The 26,508-nt window shown below is 40.4% G+C and overlaps 1 protein-coding gene across 1 annotated transcript in view; it reads left to right on the top strand.

Annotated features, from left to right (window-relative positions):
- LOC139299479 (sodium bicarbonate cotransporter 3-like) overlaps window positions 1–25,916 on the top strand; it is a 36,402-nt gene extending 10,486 nt beyond the window's left edge. Inside the window, exons 2-26 of the mRNA XM_070922388.1 lie at window positions 2,166–2,247; window positions 3,431–3,580; window positions 5,825–5,963; window positions 6,445–6,605; window positions 6,828–7,016; window positions 8,048–8,431; window positions 11,943–12,058; window positions 12,843–13,000; window positions 13,765–13,852; window positions 14,054–14,200; window positions 14,636–14,742; window positions 16,402–16,576; window positions 17,649–17,782; window positions 18,698–18,943; window positions 19,920–20,025; window positions 20,264–20,425; window positions 20,955–21,068; window positions 21,240–21,401; window positions 22,013–22,264; window positions 22,516–22,584; window positions 22,862–23,035; window positions 23,364–23,501; window positions 23,901–23,998; window positions 24,974–25,090; window positions 25,786–25,916. Of these exons, the coding sequence (XP_070778489.1) occupies window positions 2,166–2,247; window positions 3,431–3,580; window positions 5,825–5,963; window positions 6,445–6,605; window positions 6,828–7,016; window positions 8,048–8,431; window positions 11,943–12,058; window positions 12,843–13,000; window positions 13,765–13,852; window positions 14,054–14,200; window positions 14,636–14,742; window positions 16,402–16,576; window positions 17,649–17,782; window positions 18,698–18,943; window positions 19,920–20,025; window positions 20,264–20,425; window positions 20,955–21,068; window positions 21,240–21,401; window positions 22,013–22,264; window positions 22,516–22,584; window positions 22,862–23,035; window positions 23,364–23,501; window positions 23,901–23,998; window positions 24,974–25,090; window positions 25,786–25,867 (3,750 nt within the window). The 3' untranslated portion in view covers window positions 25,868–25,916. The remainder of the gene's footprint in view (window positions 1–2,165; window positions 2,248–3,430; window positions 3,581–5,824; window positions 5,964–6,444; window positions 6,606–6,827; window positions 7,017–8,047; window positions 8,432–11,942; window positions 12,059–12,842; window positions 13,001–13,764; window positions 13,853–14,053; window positions 14,201–14,635; window positions 14,743–16,401; window positions 16,577–17,648; window positions 17,783–18,697; window positions 18,944–19,919; window positions 20,026–20,263; window positions 20,426–20,954; window positions 21,069–21,239; window positions 21,402–22,012; window positions 22,265–22,515; window positions 22,585–22,861; window positions 23,036–23,363; window positions 23,502–23,900; window positions 23,999–24,973; window positions 25,091–25,785) is intronic.
- The last annotated feature ends 592 nt before the right edge of the window (window positions 25,917–26,508 follow it).

Below are 26,508 nucleotides of genomic sequence, written 5' to 3'. Positions count from 1 at the left end.
TCCCTACTGTCAGCCGTAACTGTCAGAAAGATATTACTATATACCCCTAATTATGATTAGGGGTATATAGTAGTTCTTGTCAGCATGGCAGACCCAGCAAGAGCTCACTGCCACCCTGCGGTATTTATACACCCTATGAATGTGTGTCTAAAATAAGCTTTTCCTTCCTGGTCTCAATACATGATAGTTCATGTCTAGTTGAAATACACACAAATCATGGAGCCAAGCTGGCCTGACTTACATTGATCCTCTCTGTGTGGTCTCTCTTTGTGGTCTAATAAAACATGCAGTATTAAGGTTATTAGAGGTGCAAAATTAAAATTCCCACAAATGTAGGCCTGCAGTGTGTCACAGGCGTATTTTTGATTTGTGGCCTACCATCGGTATCAGTTGCTGTATTCTGGTGGTAGACCCACAGTGACTTCTCCCAGCACATTTAGTTCTGTTTTGGCCACACATGCAGCTGTAATTGGAGACAGTGTCTCTTAAACGTTTTGGCACTTAAGGGCAGGGAGTCAGGGGAACACTATTAACAAGGTTGGTTATTGGACCAAACCAGGATTGGGTCAGGAGGTTTATGGTTTTTGTCTGTGTGTGTTTCGTCTTACACTTTTTGAGAACCAGTTTTGAGTTTAAAACTGAATGTATTTTATATTTTTCACTTTTTCAAGGGCTGGTTTATTTTAAAGGTTACAGTTAGGACTGGGCTACCTTCAAGTTAAATGTTGAAGTTAAACATGTACTGCTGATGGTTAAGGCTATGGTTTGGGGCTGGGGCATGAGTGTCCTCACATGTATAGCAATTGTATGTTAGTGTTTGGGTGCTGAAAATATTGTGTCAAGGCACTATAATTTCATAAAGAATATTAATAATATGTACCTTGCCGCTTCCTCTCCTCTAATTGGATCTTTCTATCGCTTGATGTTTCCATGACATTGATTTCAGGCTAATTATTTTCGCTAAGGTCATAACCTGAGTGGAGCCAGCCTCTTGATGTTGCTATGAAACTCGACCTTTATTGCATGGACCATAACAATGAATATATTTTCCTGTACAGACTAATTACTTCTAATGATACCTTGCTGCATTAAACAGTACTTCAGGTTGTTAAAGAAAACCATCAGCTGTTAATCTGCTAGATAAGCTACAGGATGCTGCAATCAGAGTGTTTGTACAAGCTGACCATCGCTTCTGCTCTCTGAATTTTGAATTTTGTTCTGGACTACATTTCAAATGAGATGAATTATCACAGTCTCCTAATCATTAACTACACTTAATTGTACTTCGTATTAGTACTTAGTCCAGATCATCCTCTGAACTGTTTCTCCTGACTGCCATGTTTAAGTGCCGTAGCTGTCTGTGTTGGCCATGTACAAAACCAAAGTACTTTGTTTGCTTTACTCCCACGCTTAAACCCAGAGCTATGGAGTGACTGGGTATGTGGTAAAAATACAAATACAAAAACAAACAGGACTCCGTACATACCTGTTCACCAAAACCACATGTGATCAACATAGTTGGAGTGTTAGAGGAAATATAAGACTCCACACTGTGTTCCCACCAGTCTAATCACAGCCGAGCCAATCCTCACCAAGCTACTCTGCTTAGTGCTAACACTATTGGAAAAGCTGCAGTCTGATAGAGTCACGGTCCTTTTCACTGCCCTGTTAGTTCTCCTCAATATTCTGCAATGTACAGACTCACTACATCTCATCAACTCACACAGCAAACTTACCAACTTTGATATCTATTCCTTTTCCTTCTGTTGGAGTTCTTAAAAGTTGGACTAAAGCTGAATTTATATATATTTTCAGTCTGTCGTTGTTTCTAACATTGTGCTTCATTACAGTGATGACACTGCCTTATTGAAAGTCTGTTGTATCCATTATTATTATCAAACGCAACTCAGACATGCTTTAATGTGTTTTCTTTCTTGTCCACTGGTTTCTCCCCAAGACCAACTCTTATCACCAAATGTATGTCTATTAAAAAAAACTGGTAAAATCTGATACGTATATACAGTTATATAAACCAGTAAGATAATCATGGTGAAAATTGGGAATAGAAAATTCTATTTGCACATGATACTCATGTATGTTTTTCTTTTCTCTCTCCCTGTATCTCTTTTGCTCTCTCTCTCTCTCTCTCCTCTTGTCTTTCTCAGGGTCTAGATGAGGAGGCAATAGTTGACCATGGGAAGACCAGCTTCACCACTCACACAAACTATGAAACAGAAGATTTGGAAAGTAAGTTTAAAGCCAGGTTCCGAAGTCTGCAAACATAAATAATAAAATATTTTACTATTTCTATTAAACATCATTCATTCACTTGCTGCTGAAGTCTAAGACACCAGGCTAAGTAAACTTGAAACACTTATAAGGATACAATCACATTAATGGCAATAACAATTAATGATTCTAAGCAAAATGTAATAAAATGTTGAATTTTATGTTTTACATGTGTGAAGAATTTTGGGGCATGACTGTAACATCTAATGAAGTGTCAATGCTGCTCACATGTAGAGAAAGTAACAGCACCACAAACATTAGTACCACCACATTATCTCCCTCAGGTGTTTGCTACTTCTCTCTGTCCTTCACCTCCAGCTCACTGCTCTTTCTTTATGTGGATCCACCACACGTCATATCCTCTATTCAATATCTCATTCTCTCTTTTTGTGACACCCCTGGAGCCCTCTGCTTTCTGTCCAACTTAGCTGTCAGTTTTTTTTCTCCATCTTTTCATCTCTTGTGTCTTCTCTCTCTCTTCCTCTTTCCCTCTTTCTCCCTCTCTGTTTCTCTCCATCTGTTCAGCTCATGTGTATGTCGTTTAAGCCTTCCTCTGAGTGCTGCATCTTGGTTTCATTCCTCCTGGGTTCCCCCTTAAATTCAAAGAGAGGTGACTCATCTGTGAAATATGAGTATTGGCAGAGAATGTAGGGCGAAAATAGGGCGTTTACATCTCACAACACGGTTCCTGTGTGGCAGGAACAATAATGAGGGGGAAGTAGATAAAACACTGGGGGGAAAACAGAGGGGTGAAAAAGTTAAATGTTGTACTCTGGTTTCCTTCAAGTAGGTTATGTAGAGCACTCAAACGAAATGGAAAGAAGTTCTTTTGTCTTCTGTGTCAAATGTTAGCGTGTCTTTTATTTCAGTTATAAATGACTGGGACTGTGATACTGGTCTTGTAGGCTTAAATTAGTGTAGCCTATATTTTCATAACATTTCTTGGATTTTTAAATTGGGTTTAATCTATTGCATTTGTAACTTCCATTTATATTACTGGTGTCCTTCTGAGATGAATCTGGGAAGACACTGAAGACTAAAATAGCTTTCCTATTTTTCCCCATTTTTCCTTCTCCAAAGTGTGTGAAAGAGGGTGTAAATGAAAGGTCTGAATTGTAAATTTCACTTTTCTTTTCCCCAGGCCACAGAGCAGTGTATGTAGGCGTCCATGTTCCTCTTGGAAGGGAGAGCAAACGGAGGCATCGCCACCGAGGACACAAACACCACCGAAAGAAGAAAGAGAGAGACTCTGAGGAGGGGAAAGAAGATGGCAGGGAATCCCCCACTTATGGTTGGAAACACTCATCCTAAATGTCTTAATGCCCCCATTTGCTACCAAACCCCACACCACTGTTTTTTCCATTTCTCTCTCTAAATCCCCCTATTTTCTATCATACAGCACTCTACCTTGCAGTCAATGTCTACTTTTGAGAGCCTTCAACTGTGTTTATTCATACACTCACAGGACTTGCCTCAGATAGTAAACAGAAATCCATCCAATCCACAATAGATAGACCTAGCTTAGACGTGGTGTACCTTTTCAATTTCTTTTTATTGGTTGGATTTTTCTGGTGCGTGTATTTCACATTGCTTTTAACTAATACAACATTTATTTCCAAAAAGCTTTCCAGTCTCTGATGCAATGGTCATGAACTTTGAATGCAATTAGAGTGCCACAAAACATCTCCAGTTAAAACATACATAAAAAGCTGAATTAACTCAGTATTACCAACCTTGGTTGACAAAGCAGTGACAGGAAAGTTGAGTGTGACATTATGGTGTGATTTTGAATCAGAACCCCCTTTAACAATGCACAAACTGCCAGGTTAGAGCACCGTTCTGCTTAAGCCCTCTGTGTCACTCCATCTTTCAAACAGTTCTGAATAAAACATCCAGCTCTAAAAGCCATTAAAGGCCACTGGGAACCTGCCTCTGACACTGATTGAAGGCTATGACATTTTAAGCGATGTTTGAGTGTGTTTGTGTGTGACGTTGCTGCACCACCTCAACTGCAAGATTCATGAGCACCAACGATGCTTTGAACTCTATGAGGGGTTAATTAGTGCTTTATGACAACAGTTGACACAGTTTGACCTAATGCTGGTGCCTAAAGATTACATCACATAGCCCACTTGAGCGGAGACACACACACACACACACACACACACACACACACACACACACACACATATCCCTTCTAGCTGCTGAGTTAGGTGTGAATTAAGATTATTGAGGCTCATGCTGTAATATGCCACCTTATACTCTGTTTCTACAAATGTATTTTCAGTATGAGGATGGCAGATGATGATCGAAGATTAATTAAAAAACCTTCCTTTTGTTGAAGAATAGTATGCAGTCTGCCATTCTATATACAGGTTTTCAATGGGTACTACATAGTATTTGACCATGTAAGTGTGCCTGTGAAAGCTGGATTTCCACTAATTATACTGATGCAAAAAATTCCAAAACCTCAAATATATTAATGTTAGATGTAATCATTTTAATGTTTTGTAATGAATTTCAAACCTTATTTATTTGAAAAAAAAAAAAAGTTTGTTAATAGATAGACCATCTTACACACCAGACCACCACACTGTGTTCCCATGTCCCTTTTTTGTTTCTAGTCATTCCATTTCTGCCTCCCTGTGGCGTTTGGTCATGTAATCTGCCATATCTATTTCCGTTTTCTCTCTGGTTCCAGATGTCCTGATATCTGCCATCTAATTCAATCAGACATGAAAAGAAGATTGCTGGAAAGCATTCAAGTTTTCATTATTATCTCTTGCACACTTCTCCTCATGATTTCTCAGCATCAAGCCTGCAGAAATATTCCTTCTTATGTGGCAGAATGAAAAGCAGTTACAGTGATGTACTGGTCTTACTGTACTCAAAGTAAAAAAAATATTCTTCCCAGCTTCAGAAGTCATTAGTGCAGTCACACACACACACTTTCTCAAACGGATCCCAAAGATTTGTGTTTTATACTACTATCTCCTTTTATTATGCTTAAATTTAATTTCTGCTTCTACAAGACATTTTCCCCCGTCATCCGCAATAGCTGAACTCACAGAAACATATGGTACTGTAAGAGAAACTCAGGGGAAAATGTGTTTTAGATTAAGACATCCACATAAAGGGTGCCCTGTGGCGTTTTCTTGTAAACGAACAAAAGTCTGTTTACATTCAGCGTTACTCACAAAGAAGCAATGTGTGTATCATTGAGGTCTAACAAACAAAATACATCTCCTTCCCCAGAAAACACTTTCAAAGCGAATTTTTGAAGATTTTGGAACCTGCATTGTTAACATCCAAGTTTACTACCTTGCAGTCTTCTTCCCTGCCTTTGCTGGCACACTGCTGCATTTCTTGGCACTTTATAGACACCTGTAGATCAGTGGAATAGTGTGAAACTGTTGGCAGGACTGTGTATTGCGTCACCTGTGTGTGACTAATGTGTTGCCTCCAGAATTTTACTGTTGTGACTATTGTGAACACCGTAAATATGACATGTGGCCTTTGCCCACTCTTTGTGCAGACACACCATCCCAGCGGGTCCAGTTCATCCTGGGTACAGAGGACGATGACCTCGAGCACGTCCCCCATGACCTTTTCACTGAGCTGGATGAGCTCTCCTTCAGAGATGGCAGTGCCACTGAATGGAAGGAGACTGCCAGGTCAGAAAGCAGCTTAAGGGGTGGACTGCATGATGAATTGTCTAAATCACTGTGACGTTTGGTGTTGTTGTAGTACTGTTTGTAGCCCTCAACAAACATTTTACTTCCTTTTTCCACAAGCCAGTCTCCAAGAGACACAGACTAGGCTCATACGCCTCAGGTCACAAAAATCAACAAGGTTATTTTGCTAATAACTTGGAGTTTGAAATTGTAATTGTGACTTAACTTGGCTTGCATTTCAGAGATTGTTCCCTCACTGATGACATGGTGTTCAGTAGGGATGAGTCACTCAGTTTGCAGTACTTTGGTATGTGCTCTGAATAGTGAGATTTGAATTTGTCGAAGGAAAAATGTGGCTGGAGGATACGAGCTGTAACTGTAACGCAGCTCATATTTATTTTTTAGTTAAGTTAGTTATAATTTTTGGATTCAAGGAAACCATTTATGTTTGTGTGTGTGTGCTCTCTGTGTTTATCTACAGATGGTTGAAGTTTGAAGAGGATGTGGAAGATGGTGGCGAGAGGTGGAGTAAGCCCTATGTAGCTACCTTGTCACTACACAGCTTATTTGAACTGCGTAGCTGCATACTCAACGGCACAGTCATGCTGGATATGAGGGCCAACAGCATTGAGGAAATTGCGGGTAAATTTTACTGTACTCATTGAAATCACTTTTTAAGATACATGACATATTCATACCATTTTATTGTATTTCTTATGTAGCATTGTGGTGAAAAGTATGAGATAAATAAAGGAGATAATTATTCATTAAATGGTAAAATTATTTTCTATGGTCCATATATCATTTCTCTCTATTTTTTTCTTGCTGCGTTTATGTCCCTGCTCCTGCCTTCGTACGACGCAGACATGCTGATAGACAGCATGGTGGCGTCAGGCCAGTTGAAGGAGGATTTGCGCAACAAGGTGCGGGAAGCGATGCTGAAGAAACACCACCACCAGAATGAGAGAAAGCTCAGCAATCGCATCCCCCTGGTGCGCTCCATTGCTGACATAGGCAAGAAACATTCTGACCCATTCTTGCTTGAAAGAAACGGTGAGATCCTACGACGCGCTCACATTTCTTTTTCCTCCATATTTTCCACCACTGGGGAGCTGTTCCTAAAAATCCACTGTTCAAATCCCTCAATGCCAGCGTAGATGGTGGATGGTAAAAGTGAGTAAAATATAGAGAATGATCTATATTGAAGCAGTCGGTCCCCTTAGTGAAAGAGAAATCTGGGTGCTAATGACTGTGCTAACCTGTATGGCTGGCCTGGCTTGGGGTTTGAATTAATGATTGTTTTCACTCCTTAGGGTGACACTCCTAAAAAAATACTGCTTTACCTGCAACTGGAGTCAGCATCGTGTTTTTGACTGGGCATGCCCGCAGTGGTGTTAATGTATGATGTGCATTTTAAGCTTGTGGGTGCCAGCCTGAGGTTTTAAGAATGGAACATATCACACTCTCCACTTCTGTGCACTTCTGTGTTTCATATCATTAAACCTGAAACGCAAATGTGAAAGTTAAATATTATGTATATCATTTTGATGGTTGGTGATGGTAATAGTCGTTGTGTGAAAGATGTATGCTTTATGCCAAATGAGTATGTACTGCGTAGGATTTATGACTGGTCTATTGTGGTAGAGCACATGTTTGCTTACAGTGCACTGACATCCTGCTTACTCATCTCTCTCATGCATGCAAGCCTCTCTGAACTCAGAGATTCGCCTTACCTCAGTCATGTTGTATGATTGGTTTGTTTGGAGTTGAATGAGACATTTTGTTTGGCCCTTGCAGACCCTCCCACATGCCTCACTGAATCATTCTCAGTGTCTTCTGCACACAGTCATGCTTTTCGCTCACGTTAATTCAAGCACGAATCTCTCTAACTACACCTCTGCCACGCTCTTGCTGCCCACCCCTTCTGGCTGTGTCTCTTCCAGATACCATCCCTGCGATGTACTCCTACTTCATATGTTTTTCCTCTTTGCTCCATCCCTTATTCCTTTTCCTCCTCCGTCTCCTTTCCCTCCTTTTCTCTCTCCCTTCTCCTCTTCCCCCTTTGCCTTTGTCTCCTCTGTTAGGAGAGGGCCTGTCCTCTTCACGTCTCTCTCTCCACAAGCCAGGGGCAGTCTCCTCTGTCTCCAACCTCTCCCAGAGACGAGAGTCCAGAGTCTCCGTCCTGCTCAACCATCTCCTGCCCTCTTCTTCCTCCAACACTGGGCCCCCCCCAGGTCCCTCGTTCCTCTCCACCCCTCAAAATACCCCCACTTTCTTCCGATGCTCCTCCCAAAGCCCGCCACGCACCCATGGCGCAGGCCTTGGCCCTCAAGGCATCCCTGAGGTTGTGGTATCACCTCCTGAGGATGACGATCCACCAAACTCTGCAGAAGAAGAGGCAGCATCACCACAGCTCAGCCGGCGAGCATCCTCGGCATCCCAGGGCCTCGAGCTGCTGCCCTTAGAAGGCAAATATCTGTGTAGCCTGCCAGTGTGAGTCACGGCTTGAACAGAGAACACTAGCACTAGCATGAAAGCTCTTATCCCTGTTAACTTCCAACCCTCCAACCCTGCGGCCATCTCATCAATAACCCACAGCAAGGCTCACTCGCTAAGACGCTCTTTCCACTGTATTTATCCACAAAGTTTTTGACACTATTCTCTTCTCCACCTCATGATTCTTGCTTCTATCCCTTCTCAGTTTCTATCTATTCCACAAACACATTATTTTCCACTAATATTTCTGGTTCTTGCTGTACTCTCGACTTTCTATACTTCATTCAAACTCTCGCCTTACACATTTTCGAGACATTCCTCAGCGTCTATGCCTTGCTTGGCCCTGTCCCCCTTCACACCTCCTTCATTGTGGTTGCATGGCTGCCTTCCAAAATGTTTTGGTTCGTCTTTCTCCCATAATGCATCATGTGTCCTGTGATGTTTTATTGCCACGTTTAGCTATCTACCCCATCTCACTCTTCTCAGTCAAGGTGTTTCATGTAAGACCTGTTGGATGGGATGTCCCGATCATGTTTATTTTACTTCTCACCACTCATGACAGTCTGAGTCATTCAATCTTGGGTATCTGCTAACACAATTATATGTATAAGACATCTACAATACACAGTATGGCCTTAACAGCTGGATATCTTCACCTAGAAAATATAACCTGTATCACTGCTTTCCTATTATAGTTTCCTGCAAAATTTTAAATAGTGTCCTGTAGTGTTTTGTATAATTTCAATAAAGTTGTGACAAGAAGCTAAGGACAAGATTTGCAGAGCAACTCGAAACACTGAAACTGACATAATGAATCATCAGTCCTTTCAGCTATAAGGTGTTTTATCCCCAGGTGACCACCCCATTTTGAGTACACAGATATAAATGTCTTGATAGATATAAACAACTTGTGCTTTTCCCATCGCATCATTTGGCACCCATGCTCTTCCTCCTCATCAATTCCTAAGTATAAACATTCTTTTACCCGATAGAGTGAGGGCAAAGTGCGCCAGCAGCATGGCTAAATATAAGCCTGAGACCAGGCTGGATGTGTTAGTACTGTATGTCCTATCATATTGGCACCTACAGTGACTTTTTGTTCTTCCCAAACCAAAGCTTGGCTGTTTATTGTTAGACTGTGTGTGCATGTGAGTGTGTGCGCTTGTGTTTGTCTTACTCTGGGAATGGTTTCATTTCAAAGCATGGGTCATTAGAACCAGCGATCACTTGGTGGGAGCTGAATCTGAAAGGTTGGAGTGGTCTTAATATAGCTGACAAGCTTCTGTAATTGTACCCCCTTCTAGGAAAATATACAGTATTTCCCAAGAGACAAGCGTCAGTGACATCAGTGTGTGGGTTATTATTCAGAAGGGGGTTTTCAAGCCTTCATCATTACAGTCTTAATAACACTGTAGGTCGTAAAAACTGCACTGTTGCACAGCGTTGACTTAAAACAGCTAACTGTGTATTGACCAAATATAGTGTAAATTGTCCTTAATGTGTTATTCAGAGTTATTTGTCTGGATGCCAGTGATAGCCTGGCTTACAGGTTAATAACAAATAATTATAGTCAATGTTGCAATGATATAGATGCTCTTGCAGTTTATATATGTACTATAATGATATTGAGTTGACTGCAGGCTATTTATACATATGCATGCCATGGACCCATTGAGTATTAAGTCATGGGTGAAATACCTGTACGCAGGACATGCAGGGAATCACTCGCTCCATGTTAGGCCCTTCCTAAGAGCTTTTCAAATCTTAAGCATTTCTCTTCTACATTTAGCCTCAACTGGCCTACCATTGGTCAGTTTATTAAAGAGAGGCCATTTTACAATAGAAAAAGGGTCACATCTAGACTCATAGTAATGTAGTGTCAGTACATAATCCCTGCATGTATGTGACTACTTGTAATCTCTGAGTCTTTGTACAGTATAATGTAAATAGTAGAAAGAACTGTAGATTACCTCTAGACCAAGTTCAATACACACCTACGTTTGTACAACAGTGCTAACAGACCCACAATTTCAGTTATTTATGTTACTGTTTTGCATACGAATGAGGTAGCGCTGTGACGCCACTGTTTAAAAGGCTAGTATGGGGGAGCATTCCAGGGCTTAGCCTTCCTGAATGAAGTGTGTTGGCGGACGCAACCTAAGCTAATCCCTCCCTTATTCCAAGAGGCTTTGTTGGGTATGTGAGCAATCATGGTCCTGTTCAACAGTCACAGCTACCCAGCATCCATTGGGGTTACTACAGGGTACAGTTCAAGGGTATGGATCACTGGTCAAACCACATGCTGGTATAAATGGCACATTTTATGATGGCAAAATAAGACATCTGTCGATGTAGATGTGGAAAATGAGAAAAGATGGAAAGCCTGGTAAAAGAAGCGTTACTTCAGAATTTCAGAGGATAGTATGTATATGCTATCCTTTGATTCAAATACATTACTCCCTCATTTCATCTCCCACTCTCATGTCACCTCAAGTGCTAGCGTTTCCTGTATCTGGTATGGCTCAAATCACATAAGCAATGTTGAAGTGTGCAGCCAATTATGCACAGAAATACCAGAGCTTCAACACTCGAAGGTGCTGAAGTCTGAGGAAGGGGAACTGTCAGGCATTTCAAACACATCCACTCCCCTTTAGCTGAAAGCTGACATGAATTTAAGCTAAGCAGGACTGACTTAAGCACCAGAGTAATGAGCTCAACAGACGGGGAGCAACCAGTAACAGTGCTTTGTGAAATATATCGTCTTCTCTGTGGAGAGACATCACAGTGTTGCAGCTCTGTACAAAATCAACAAATCTAGCAAGTAATGGTTGTGGTGGAAGAAATAATTTCACTTGCAGCCAAAAATGTGAAATATTAAATGGCAAACATTTCAGTTGCTTTGTGTAATATCAGCTTGATCGCCTGTCTGTTGTATTTCAATCAGCCATTGATCAGAACGATGGATGCCAACTCCTGTCCTGCAAGTACTATGGGTTTCATTTTAGACACCTAATAGATGATAATCTTGACCTGGGGTGGCACAGCAATTTACTACCTGGATTCAGAGTTGCTTTTTGATAATGTAAAATATAAAGTTATAAAGTAAAATTTATAGTTGTTTATATTGTAAAAACAGAATGTAAATATCACACAAAAACAACACTTTTTTTTAAACCTGTAGCATTGCATCTCAAACCTGTGTGGGAAGCAGTTCAGGATGTTGTGTCAGGTTTGTTTGCTTACCCCTGACCATAAGTAAGATGCCTTGAAATTGCTTCTCGTAGCGGCCAGATGAAAATACCTTGAACTTTTTTTCCAGTTCTTCAAATTTAAAAATAAATTTGATTTAATAATGGCATAGCAAATGGCATGTCATGGTGAACCACGCTGCTATTCTTTACCAGTCTTTGCCTCCCAAATACTTACACAGTGTCCATCACTGCTTTCTCTCTCCTGCCCTTCCTCTCGCCCTGTCCCTCCCAGGACCACTGGTGTCTCCGAACTCTGTCCCAAACAACCTGGATGGCAACAAGGCGGTGGAGAGAAGGCCATCCAAAGTAGGGGTCAGTAGAGAAAGCAGCAGTGTCGACTTCAGCAAGGTAAACTAACCACAGTACTGAGCACAGAAACAGTCCATCGTGGTGGAAGGGCCCATGAGTGTCAGTGTTGCCTCAGTTTCTGGACTTTCACAGACATTTCAGTGGTTTGAGTTGAAAACTGCCTGTATGATAGCCACCATCACATACCCATCAGCCCTATTCTTCTGGGCTCATTGCTCCACCTGTATGGAGTAATGGACTAAAAATTGATCATCAAAGTAAAAGTCTTACATAGTTATGTAAGTGTGTTTAGTTTCGAGAAGTCCTCCCTCGCATGGCCTCCATTAATCCTACCATTTTGTAGTTCCCCATCCATTAAATAAAATGGCTGGCTGCCATGCGTTGATATCATTATAAAATCATCCATTATGACTGCCAAAAAATAAGGTGCAGTGTTTATATGAGTCAGAGGATACAAAAGAGGGATGAAGGCACAGTTTTTTCTACACAGGGATAAAGAAATGCCATGCTCAGATCTGTATTCAGCATTGCACATAAGAGACATGATAAGAAATGTTTCACAGCAACAGACAATCTTTGCTCAGTACCTTGTAGTTGTTTATGTAGCTACTAACTTACCCTACCTTTCATTCGTTATCATAGCATCCAAACGACCTGCTGCCATCTCTTACATACACTGTACTTCTTCATCTCTGTTTGCATGTATGTCCTTGTAAACTTGTCCCTCATTCTTTCTCGCCTTTCTGTCTGTTTTCCATCTGTTTATTATTAGTATTTGACCCTATATCTGATTCTTCAATTTCATTGGTTCCATTGGTTTCAGGTGGACATGAATTTCATGAAAAAGATTCCTCCAGGTGCTGAAGCTTCCAACGTACTGGTGGGAGAAGTGGACTTCCTGGAGAAGCCCATAATTGCCTTTGTACGACTGTCCCCTGCAGTCCTTATCACAGGCCTCACAGAGGTTCCTGTGCCCACGAGGTACAATAAGGAAATGACTGATATCATGAGAGACGTTTATTCCAAACATTTGATATTCAATAAAAGTCGCCAACTCTGACAAATTATTATACAAATTATTATACGCAATCTAAAGCAAACTGACAAAGTCATTTATAAAAACCCTATTCACATGGGACTAATGTAACCTGGGGATTTACTGTGCATGTTCGTAATCTATTAAGTAACAAGACTAAAAGTCTATAGCCATAAAGTAGTCCTGTGAAGCTCTAATACTCATTACACACCACAAAATTGTGGCTTCAGAAAATGGAGAGACAACTTTGGCTTTCTTTTGTACTTACAAACACAAATGTTTTCATATAGTGGGGAAAAACAGTTTAAATTTGGCCAAAGCATGGTGCATGAGCACGTTGGTGATGCCATACATATTCCTGCTTTCCCTCTATTTCACTAATCAAGACTAATCATGGCGGTAACACACCAAGAAACATAGAAATGTGTCAAAGGCAGGGAAGAAGTTAGTTGGATGGATGTAAACATGGATGTAAACAATGAAGGTATCAAAATATATTTTAAAAATTGGCTTTGCAAAAGTTTTATGAGAAAGGAAATGCATTCAACATGTTTATTAGACCTTAAGGATACACACACGTGCATTTTAGTGAGAAACAATGAATGTTGATTTAACTGTTTACAAGAAAATGCCACAGGGTACCTTTTTAAGTGAATAAAATAGGTCAGTGTTTCATGGTGTATTTAATGATTATTTGTCTTGTTCAAAGGTTTCTTTTCCTGCTTTTGGGTCCTCATGGCAAAGGGCCCCAGTACCATGAGATTGGCAGATCCATGGCCACACTAATGACGGATGAGGTGAGAGAAAGAAAGATGACGTTTTTTTAACGTGTCCTAAAACTGTATCAAAATATTATCTGGTTCAGTTGGATTTTTGGGGATTTAAGATGCATCGGTACATTTGGTACACTACCCTCTGCTTGAACATGTGGTGAATTCTTGGCCTTGCTGTGAACAATTGAACATCTTAGTTATAACCTAATAATGTTCATTTTGTAGATTTTCCACGATGTGGCATACAAGGCTAAAGACCGAACAGATCTCCTTTCGGGGATAGACGAGTTTCTCGATCAAGTGACTGTCTTGCCTCCTGGAGAATGGGACCCCACAATCCGGATTGAGCCCCCCAAGAATGTCCCATCTCAGGTTAGTGATTCTCTCTGTCAAAGATTGGCGAATAATGCATACAAAGGTGTGTTTTTGTTTTAAACTGAATTCGTATTGTGTTTTACAGACATTTGACAATCACTTAAATTACCATGTGCAACAAACATCAACACAACAAACAGAAATTTGCCTGGGAGGTATTGGTGCACAGATTATTTCCCAGCTGCATACTAACCAATAACCAGCATACTAACATCGTACGCACACCTCACATAAGTCTGGTCTCACAAACTGTAACCTAGAAGTTTTTATTGACTTCACTGACTTTTCTCTATGTGTGTTTCTGTATGTCATACTTTACTTCCTACCACTATAACCACACTGAGAGTGCCCCCTTATGGATTTAAAGCATCATGGCAGCCAAGGAATTGAATGCATGTAACTATATTATATATTATATATGATATTTGACAGATGAAGAGGAAGAGACCGTCCCAGCCTAATGGCACAGCGTCTCCAGCTGGAGAGCTGGAAAAGGAGGAGGACCATCACGCAGGGCCTGAGCTGCAGAGGACCGGAAGGTGAGTTTAGCACATTTTTTTTGGCACATCATTGACTTTAAATGGTTATTGGACCTTACTTACTCTAGTAATCTATATTAATATCACTTGTGTTGCGCAAATATGTTGACAAAGAAATATTTGATCAGTAAAACGTGTCCTAGTTCAGTTAACAACTTCATTAGCACAAGTAGGCATGTTTTAATATATCATGTTGATTATGTTGAGACAGGTTGTTGTTAACAAGAGCTGCAGGAGAAAACTCATTGCAGAGACTTAAGACCTCATTTTATCCTCTTGAGTTACTTGTGTATTAATTTAGTTAGACTTATTTGCGGCTGCAGAAGTGAGAAGTATTCAGTAAAAGCTTTTGGAATTCTTTCTATAAGGTTCCCCACATATCATTAATGTAGACTAATTTGAACATTTAAGAAATGTGACATTTTATGAACTCAACACTACTATGTGCTTTAGCAGATACATCTCTACTGTACTCTGTGAACCTCAGATGCTGATAACTCATGCTAGCACTTTAGAGTCCGGGCCACACAGTGAGGAGAATGTGTTTATTTGAACCCTCAGACAGACACTCTGCACACATACACATCAGTTGGTAGGCACTGTATTATTTACAGATTCACTCTCCTTTTCACCACTACTATAAAAGGCTCATGCTATGAGGGAGCGACTGGGGGACAGAGGAGTGTAAGGAAGTGCAAGAAGCTAATGTAAAAAAGCCATCACAAACAGGGGCTGTAAAGAAGAGACTGCAGGGGTTGTGGAGGCAGGCAATAGGTTATTCCAGAGGTGTGGGGGGAAAATTAAAGAAGACCTCACAGCAGAGCAATTGGGCAGGTGTCAGAGAAAAGAAAAGAAGGTATACAAGGTGGGAAAAGGAATCTCTCAAAGCCAAGTAAAGAGAGGCAGAAATAGAGAGAAGAAGGCTGGATGGGCAAGGAGTAATTCTGTACAGTATGTGCATGAAGACAAACTACAAATATATTGGACTCAGTCAGCAAGATCATTGTGCCATCTAGGTTTGGGGGTTGAATATTATAAAGATGCACACTCGAAAGCTCATGACACTACCTCAGCATTAACACTGCCAGTGTTCAAGCAAACAACAAGGAACATAAAAGCACTCTTTGCCAGTTAATTGTAGAAAAGGCCTCAACACCTAGTAAGTAACCATTACTACAAAATTACAGTGTCAATCACCTTATATTAACAAACTCTTAAATGAATATAAATAAATGAATGCATTTAAATGATTCCAACTATAAAAAGAACAACAGGAAGAGTCTGTTAAATGAAAGAACACATAATAAGAATGGCAATTTACAGGGTGATAGTGTTAAGAGACCAGCGGAACCACTTTGCATTAATGATTATGAAGTGAATATTAAAAATGATAACCCACAGTTATCTAGACCGCTCTTGCCTTTGCACAGTTTTTTATCTTATTTAATTTCTGAAATAATCTCATTGGAATGATGGATGAATAACTGCATCACATTAATGGAGTTTATGTAACTCTAAATTAATTTTGTTCACTTGACTTCCCATTCCCCTTACTTAACTCACTGATGTATTATTAATGATGTTTACCATATCACAGTTATTGTTATATAATATTATCTTGCACTACCACTTGAAAATTCATCAACATTAAACTTCCAGGATATTTGGGGGTCTGGTCCTGGACGTCAAGCGGAAGCTACCGTTCTACTGGAGCGACATCAGGGACTCCCTCAGTCTGCAGTGTCTAGCCTCCATCCTGTTCCTCTACTGCGCCTGCATGTCTCCTGTCATCACATTTGGAGGTTTGCTTGGGGAGGCAACAAAAGGCAACATTGTGAGTACAAAAGCTTGGCACTTTAAAGTCAGTGCTTTTCATGAACCCAGTGGGGATCAAACCCCTAACGCCTGGTTCTTTAAGTGCCATGTTGTACCAAATGAGATATACAGAACCTAGTACCATTAGGCTATCATACGTGCGTACATATATGATGTTTGTAGCACTTAAAATGGATGTTGTCCTAGTATTGTGACTGCTTGACAGTGAAACCTCAAGTTCCCTAGAATTCTCAAGTTAAAGCAAAGAAATCATCTGATGTAAGACAGTCTAAAGATGTTTTACTCAAACACTGCGTGCAACAAGAATGCTTTCTTATACCATGACATTTAACATTTATCTATGTTTGTGTACGAACATACAGTACATGGTATGGGGGTTAAATGCAGATGTGATGATCTACAGAGAGTCCATCTCAGTCATAGTCATCACTACTGTTTCTCAAGGAAGAACTCATTTTCTGACTACCCTATTTCATCTTTTCTTTTTTTAAGCAGGTCATTTAGTGTGTCAAGAAAAATCACCATAATCTTTCACCCACTTCACCGTACTATTACATACTCATTTGTGTGGATGTCTTTCACTGTGAGGTCTTAAATCACTGTCCAAAATAGGATATGATGATTATTCAGCCTCCCATGCACAAATCTGTTATCACACTGCAAGCTATTCTATATAGAGTCTCTTTTTTTATCGCTCCCTCTCTCTCTCTGTGTTTGCCTCTCTCTCCTTTTTACCCACTTGTCCTTACTAGGACAGGGACTGTTGGCATAGGCGCAGTCTGTGTGCTGGTGTGTGTGATGCATCTGAGTAAACTCAGCAGGCGAGGGCTAAACAGAGATATGACTTCGGACAAGTCAGCAGGGTGGAAACATTCAAACAGTTTATCTAGCCTCTCAGACGCAGTCCAGAATGTCTGTTTAATCAATACTCTCTGCGCTCTGGTTGGGGGTCTCTTCTTCAACTTTCTTTTTTCTCCTTCAGCCTTTCCCTCTCTATCCTCCTTTGAATGGTTTCACCTCCCCCATCCTCCCTTTCTCATGCCCTCCCTCCCTCTCCTCTGTGTCTACAGAGTGCCATAGAGTCTCTATTTGGGGCCTCACTGACAGGAGTGGCGTACTCCCTCTTCGCAGGCCAGCCCCTCACTATTCTGGGCAGCACAGGCCCTGTTTTAGTGTTTGAGAAGATCCTCTTCAAGTTCTGCAAGTAAGTTCAAGCAAGTTTGCTTTTGCTGTGACATTGTGAAATAGTCAAAATATTGATAGGACTAAATAGTTTGCATAGTGCACAGCATTTTGTTTTTTAGTTAACCCATTTATTCCCAAATTTTTCCCAGACACAAAAATATCCAAATCATGTGTCATTAGTAGCCCTTTGAAACAATCAATCATAATTTTCAGAAATTTTCATGGAAAAGTGTGTGAAAAAGTGTGTTTTATGATCGGTCACAATTGTGACCGGTGGGATAATGTGTTGTATCAACCATTGGACAGACTGAATATAGGCCTATTTGACCTATGCAGCTTGTGTGTGTGTGTGTGTGTGTGTGTGTGTGTGTGTGTGTATTTGTGTGTGCGTGTGTGTGTGTGTGTGTGTGTCTGTGTCTGTGTGTGTAAAGTTAGGTAGAAAGGTAGGTAGCAGCAGAAAGTTAGGTAGAACAGTTAGCCTATGTGTATTAGCATTTAGATACAATGGGTTATCCCACCGGTCACTATTGTTGCCGGTGACATGTTTGTGAGTTCTATGACCACATTGAACAAAGTTGAGTAATTGCAAATGCATACATCAATACTAGACACCTTAAACATGATATGTACCAAAAATCTATGTCCTATCTTTATGTTAACATACTTTGGTCATGTGACAATTTACAGTAAACATGTGACACTGCACATATTTCATTGAGACCCTTTCTTATTTCAATATTTGCTGGAAATGCATTGATAGATCATTCGGTAACATTTTTATAGCCTTAGAAATGAAACATTTTTTTACGGTCACTATTGTGACCGGTGGGATTAAATGGGTTAATTGATTTTCTTATTGATCCAATAGTCTAATGGGCCCTAATTTGCACGTGTATCCATTCTCCCTCATGTCACCTTTGTCTATCTTTCCCAGTGACTACGGCCTGTCCTACCTGTCGCTGCGGACCAGCATTGGTCTGTGGACAGCCTTCCTGTGTCTGCTCCTGGTGGCCACAGACGCTAGCTCCCTGGTCTGCTACATCACCCGATTCACAGAGGAGGCCTTCGCTGCACTCATCTGCATCATCTTCATCTACGAGGCTCTAGAGAAGCTCTTTCACCTGGGAGAACACTACCCTGTGAACATGCACAACAACTTGGACAACCTTACTCTGTATTCGTGAGTACTGATATTTCAGTTACTTTTTTCATTTTAAGTTTCATATTATTAATGTTTTTAGTTGATCTCTTGTTTAAAGGATTAGAGGAATAAACTATAAAATTCCTTGATAACTAATATTATATAGCTTACCACTCTCAAGTTCCAGCTTCACAATATTGCATATAAGTTGCATTATATTTAGTTGTTCAAATGAATCAGCAGGATATGGGGCATCCTTAACGTTTTGTTATTGTTGCGCATCAAGTGAACATGGCCATTGCAAATAGAGCAGTAGTCTAGTAACTGAAAACAAAGTTATCATCTTGTTGAATGACAACCACTTCAGCTTATCAGTTCTCTGTGGGAAACCCTGAAATCCTGTTTGGATGCTTAAATATGTCATTTGTCCTTTTGTAGTCAGATGTCGAAATATTTTCTCTATTAGACCCCAACCAAGAGCCAAAATAACCATCTCCAGAAACCAAGACACTTCTACGTTTTTGTGACTAGAAGTGATTTATCTGTTTGACTGTGTTCAGCATCTTTATGTACAGTTGAATTATGAATATTTATTCATTTAGTAATGCATTCAGTCTGTGAAATCATTCTTTAATGATTATTCTGAGTTATTTTTAGTACATAATCATTGCTAATGTGCAATTAATTAGAGCTAACATGTCTATGTTTAATACACTCTTCAGGTGAGGATGTCACATTAAGTGCCAAAGGGATACATAAAGTACTGTATTATGCACATAAAGAGTATCCCATTAAGAACACACTGCTGAAAACTGTAATTGTAGAGGCTTGAGCTGTTCCCAGTACATGTCTTCCCTAGAGCTGAAATGAAAATGACCCCCTTGCAAAATAACTGATTTAAAAGCAGCTGATGTTAGCAGTTTGGCTGCAGTCTGTTTTTAATTAACTTTAACATGAACCCAACTCTTTTTCACACCATATATACTTTGCTTTGAATTTCTTCTCTTGCCCCCAGGTGTCAGTGCTCTTCACCAGCCAATGCTTCTGATCAACTCATACAGGAGTGGAACCAGACAGGATACAGCCCAGACTCTATCCCATGGAGCAGGCTCAATGTTTCGGTGAGACCAGCACACAGTGATCTCCATTGTCATATGCAGGGATCCCCCCACACTCACATGTGTAGGATGTGTTGAGCAAACAGACATCCCCAGCCAATATCACATTAACACTAATGCAACAACTGCAACTACTTCTATAAACATGACAAACACCCTGCTACCAATATAACTGGTCAATACTGGAACAGCTTATCAAAATTCATATTACAGTACTAACCTAATACTCCTTTTTCTCTAGATGTGTAAGATACTCCATGGAGAGTTTGTGGGTCCTGCCTGCGGTCATCATGGGCCATACATCCCAGATGTTCTTTTCTGGTCCATTATCCTCTTCTTCACCACCTTCTTCCTGTCTTCCTTCCTTAAGCAGTTCAAGACAGAGAGATATTTTCCCACAAAGGTGAGATGTTTGCTAGATTTGTTTTGTGCTCTTGTGATATACTATTGTAAACACCACAGACAAACAACTGTAAACACCACAATCAACACACAAATATTACTGGTTAGAATATGGTATATAATAAGGTGTTTTTTTCTACATCTCTGAGCATGCAGTAGTGTGTAGATCTAGCTAAAAGCTTCTCACACTATGTAAATGTTTACATTGTGTCAGTCATTAGTATGCAGGAGCAGTCTCATGTACAGAAAGAAAAGGTCTTCTTGCATCCTCCCACACAGTAGCAGCTAATCTGTTATCACTTGGTGTTCTGTGTAGGCAGGTGCTGGTATTGTATGAATTGTTTTATGCTTTTACTGTCAGCACAAATGTAATACTGTACTTTGGTGGATCTCAACAAAGACTGTGGTTGTATTGGAGCAGCTTCTATTTGTGGCTGTCTATGAGTAAAAAATAACATGCATGCTCAGCTGTAATTCCTAAATAAATGCGAAATGAATATAACTTGTATGTGTGTTTGTATGTTGCGTAGGTGCGATCCACTATCAGCGACTTTGCTGTGTTTATAACCATCATGATCATGGTGATGGTGGACTACCTAATGGGGATCCCCTCTCCTAAACTTAATGTCCCTGACCGCTTTGAGGTAGGCATCTATTCCAGCATGTCTGCCCATCTTTATGCATGAATGTTCAAATGACAAGGTGACATTACACATAATTACACCCTCTGTAAGGGTTTTCTTTTGTAAGCAAAGGTCTAAATGTAGTACTGTCTAATATACTAACTGTAGCCCATTACTGCCTTCTCCCTGCAGCCAACTTCAAAGAACCGAGGCTGGCTGATGGACCCCTTAGGAGAAAATCCCTGGTGGACGCTGCTGGTGGCGGCACTTCCTGCTCTGCTCTGCACCATCCTCATCTTTATGGACCAGCAGATTACTGCAGTCATCATCAACCGCAAGGAGCACAAGCTCAAGGTCAGACCTGCCTGTGGAGATTTACTTTTGGCTTTGTTATATCTTAGAGTTACACATGATTTTAATTTTTATGAATTTATGTTGATATTTAAACAAATGTATTAATGTACCAAGTTTACTATGGCTCCCGCACTGCAAACTCATAAATACAGCAGAATCTGAATGGTTCTCCTGGACATTGGTTTCATCCTGAATGCTAGTTTGCGTTTTTTTACAAAGAAAACACATCTGGGAAATGACAATTATTCCACAGTAACATAGCATGTCAGTATAAGGTTACATGAGTTTTAACAGGAGTTAAACTGTTAAACGAATACATAAAAATTATATTTTTTGTGTTTTCAGCTTTTTTCTGTAGTATTTTTAGGCCTCACGGTTTTACAAGGCTACTATTTTAAAAATAAATTCAGTCCACCTTGAAAATCCAAGGAAAGCATTTGAAACTCATTTATCAAAGTATGGATGGCCAAATTACATTTTTCATGCTTTCATGTTTTCTGTAATTCTATTTTTACTTAAGGAGTACATGAGCTCTGCAGGGACAAACACATTACTGCTTAGCTTGCTCTCACATGTACCTGCTGTCTCTTGTCTCCCTGTGTATCCTACAGAAAGGCTGTGGCTATCACCTGGACTTGCTGATAGTGGCAATTATGCTGGGTGTGTGCTCCATTATGGGCCTGCCGTGGTTCGTGGCTGCAACAGTCCTCTCCATCTCCCACGTTAACAGCCTGAAGGTGGAGTCTGGCTGCTCCGCTCCAGGAGAACAGCCCAAGTTTCTGGGCATCCGAGAGCAGCGAGTCACTGGATTCATGATCTTTGTCCTCATGGGTTGTTCTGTTTTCATGACCTCAGCGCTCAAGGTGAGATACAGGAAACGTTGGAATAATACTTGGAAAAAGAAATGACTTCCTCACTGAACTCACATTTTAAATCATCCTAAATGAGAAGTTAATCTAAGTTGCTAACATGTGCCGTGGGGGTGATATACTTATTAAATACGTTGCACATGTCTTCATTTGTCCTAGTGCAGCAATTGCCATGTTAGCCTTTGCTTTGCTGAAGTATAAGTTGAATCGTTTATACTCTGCCGCTTCACTTCTGCTCTTTACAGTTTATTCCTATGCCAGTCCTGTATGGAGTCTTTCTCTACATGGGTGTCTCTTCGCTCAAAGGCATTCAAGTAAGACTCTACTCTGCTGGTCTTTTGAAGATAATATGCCGTTTTATTCTGAACAGAATTGCAGTCATGAGCTGTTACTAAAGATAAGTTTGCCACTTTTAGTTCCAAACCTTTGATCGTAACTCAGAATCCTTAAAAGCTTTTGTTAAATGTGCTCCCTCTTCTGAATAATGTATTGAATTTTCCCCTTTCCTCGTCACCCCTCGTCTCTGCAGCCATTATTATTTGCATTTCTTATCTCTCTCACTGAGCCTTTTTCCACTAATTTTCTCTGTAGTTCTTTGACAGAATCAAGCTGTTCGGCATGCCTGCCAAGCACCAGCCCGATCTGATCTATCTGCGCTATGTGCCGCTGTGGAAGGTCCATATCTTCACCCTGGTGCAGCTCACCTGTTTGGTGCTGCTGTGGGTCATCAAGGCCTCTGCAGCAGCTGTTGTGTTTCCCATGATGGTAATGACCTCAAAACTCAACGACTGTCGCTTCACAGCTACATGATATTTTAAAGACAAAGATACAGATTCAGCCTCACTTACTCAAGATGTACCACTGTCAAGTGTAACAACACAGTAGAGCGTGTTTCAGCTGTAATAGGAGTAAATACAATTTTGAATATCACCATGATATATAATTAATGTTCATTGTGGTGTCAGGCGAAAATATTTAGCATCTTATTTTCATCGGTGTAATAAATGTAGTTTTATTCTTTTTTTACTACATTTTGATGGTATTTTGTGATGTTAAATCTATGATAATAGGTTCTTTGTCTATGTGTCTCCAGGTTCTGGCGCTGGTCTTTATCCGAAAGCTTCTAGACTTTTTTTTCACCAAGAGAGAGCTGAGCTGGTTGGATGACTTGATGCCAGAAAGCAAGAAGAAGAAAGAGGACGACAAGAAAAAGAAAGCTCGAGAAAAGCTGGTAAAAGTCATTTCATGTTTTCTTTTTTTGGGTTGACTGTAGCCGCCTTTTCATGTTACGTGTTTTGGTATCGCAACTTCCAAATCGGAGAAAATCAAAACTGGATTCACTCAGACTTTGTCTTTAGTTACAGAAAAAGCAAACCGTTTTTTTGCTTAATGCTCAAACTTACAAAATGCGTGTGTTCTAGATCAGTAAATGTTCAAACACACAATAGTGCCTTTTGTACTTGCAGTCCCACACTGAACTGACATAAACACATACACTCAAGTCAGCTGTTAAAAAGGACATGTATAAGATGATATGAAAATGACAGTAGTAACCCCATACCAGTGTTGTACCAGTGTGAAGCCTCACTGCAGTCTATTTTGTGAGGCCTCTAATACTGTTTTCATTTAGGAAGAAGAGTCGAGACTGCAGGACGAAGAGAGGGGACTGAAGGTCAGCTTTGAAGGCTCGAACCTGCTCAACATCCCAGTGAAGACGCTCTCAGGGAGGTGAGTGATGCATCCCATAAAGCACACTTTGATGCCCAATTATGGGAAAATCAGCTTTTTATTGCAAATGCTTAGTGAGGCATCAAGTGTATTCTATTTTTAAGTATGCAGTAGTGTATCACACCAACAATCTCATCATTTTATTATTTTATAGTCTGACTCTTAAGAGGCAGCAAAATACATTTTTATGATTCCTTAAAATGCTTTATGGACCACACTTAATGTAAATAGTTCCCAAAAGATTTTCATCCTCCCTAATCAGTGTCTTTATGGCTGATATGATTCAGAAAACCAGTCCAGAAACTTGAAGAAAACATGTAGATGTAGTTCATATCAATCACGTTTTCTGATGCATCATGTCATCATGTACAACCTGGAATGGTAATAATGACACTGGTAGTCAGCTGTGTGTTATTATGTCCATCTTGAACAGATCATACAGAATAGGACTAGTGACCCACAACCTCCCAATGGAAGAAGAGGTAGCAGGGCTGTGTGTCTGATGCAAAACATCTGACCCACATGGCTGTGTTCTAACCCTGCTCACTGATACAGTTAGCGCATGGCCTAAACTGTCAGTCCTCAGCTATTTAAAAAAAAACAGAAACACCGGCTTTAAAACACACTGCTTTGTGTGTTGCTGTGTTCTCTTTTGATTTTGAGGGTAGATGGTCTGTGGTAAAATGTTTGTCTAATCCTGTCTTTGTCTAACTAAACAATAACGTGTACGCCAACAGCTCATTACAAATAACTTTTGCCTCTAATGCAAAAGGCTCACCTTTCTTGATACATGATAACATGGATCATACTGTACTGTCTGGTCAGCCACTTTGTGCTGTTAATTTGTTTTAATCTATATTTATATGCATGTTTGTGTCTGCTTGTTTGAACTGTCCTGCACTCTCCCGCTGATTTGATGTCTACATGCCTGTCTTCTTTTTGTGTTTGTGTGTGTGTTTGCATTTTGGCATGTAGTTCTGATTCTGACCCCTTGGTCGTAAATATCTCTGATGAAATGGCCAAAACAGCAGCGTGGAAAGCAGTGAACTCGAGTGCAGAGTCATGTGCCCAACCTGTGAAGCGTAGTGGAAGGTAGCTATGCCATCTCCTGGAGTTTTCCAGAGCCCCTGCTCCCAACTGCTTTACTTTAATATGTAAATATAATGTTGACCAAAAAGATGTCTAAATGTTCTCTGTTAAGCAAGTTTTAAGACTCAAGATTATGTTCATACTGTAGTGAAATAGACTGAAACTTATTGCTGCCTGGAAGGCAGGAGATCAGTTTAATATTTAAAGCAGGATTTTGAAAATGTAAATTAAATTAAATCAGAATTATAGTCTGGTACTTTTAAGTATAAGTCCATAGAAAATGCAGTCTTGAGTGTTGGGTATCACAGTCTAAATCTGTGCAAGCAAAGATAAGGCTTCATTCTTGTCTGGTTTAGCTCCTTAAACTGTTCATTTGAGGATGTTGAAAGGAGTACTTTTATTACAAAATGTAATTAATCACACTAGTTTGACTGTATAAATCTTAAAAAACAAATGTACAAAAGTTGACAAGTTTTATCTAGGATTTTCCCAATTAAGAGCTCCATATTTTAACAGTCCTCACATGAGCCCTGTCATCAACAAGGTGTACTGTAGGTGGTAAAATCCCATCTAGTATTGGTAATTGAGCACTATCACTCCTCTATCTGATAAAAATCTCACATTTGCAGTTTCTCTCCACACCATAAATTTGCACAAGCGCTCATCTTGTCTCCATCTTCCTCCTCTCTTTATAACAGCCAGGAGAAGGTGGCCTGTGTTAGAGTAGACGTCAGCCCAGATACACCAGGAGGGGGTTCCACCGCTGAGACCTTCCTGTGATAAAGGGACGCCCTCATTCCCTCCTGAGACCTTCTCCCACACAACACCATCTTAGTGGCAAAGGGGGCCATAGAACTGGAGCAGCACAACCTGCCTGCAGTGTTCCCTTCTTCAGGGCAGCGGGCGAGCTCCCCCAGGGCTGTGAGTCCTACTCCACTCAAGTCTTGAAGTATGCAGCACATATACAAATGGCTGCCATGATGTACTGTAGAGCGCACATCTCCGAGGAATGAAGGAATTCTTCTGTTACTGCCCACCGACCCTCACTGTTTGGGAACTCTCTTAATCTAGCAACTTATCACCGACTAAATCCACAGATGCCAAAGGAAGGGCCCTCGCCGGTGGGGATCTTGGACTGCGTAAATAAAATGATACTTTTAACCCACTGTATATTTTAATTTAGATTTTACTGTCATTGTTTTAGCTGGTCATAGTACTGTACATTTTGGGTTCTCTGTAGCTCATGCACCATGAGCTGTCCTGCACTGTTTGTTTCCATGTATTTAGGTCGGATGAAGACCCTTCATCTAAGTACACCAGCTTCAAAACAAATTTTATTAAAGCCATTCAGGTACTGTTGGTGCCAGCTGATTCTATTTCATAATTAGTCTGGCACAGCAAATGACACAAACCAAAACAGA

This window comes from Enoplosus armatus, chromosome 16 (genome assembly GCF_043641665.1).
Source record: "Enoplosus armatus isolate fEnoArm2 chromosome 16, fEnoArm2.hap1, whole genome shotgun sequence".
Lineage (NCBI taxonomy): Eukaryota > Metazoa > Chordata > Actinopteri > Centrarchiformes > Enoplosidae > Enoplosus > Enoplosus armatus.
Note: the sequence above shows the minus strand (reverse complement) of the source record. Positions and strands in the feature narration are given on the sequence as shown.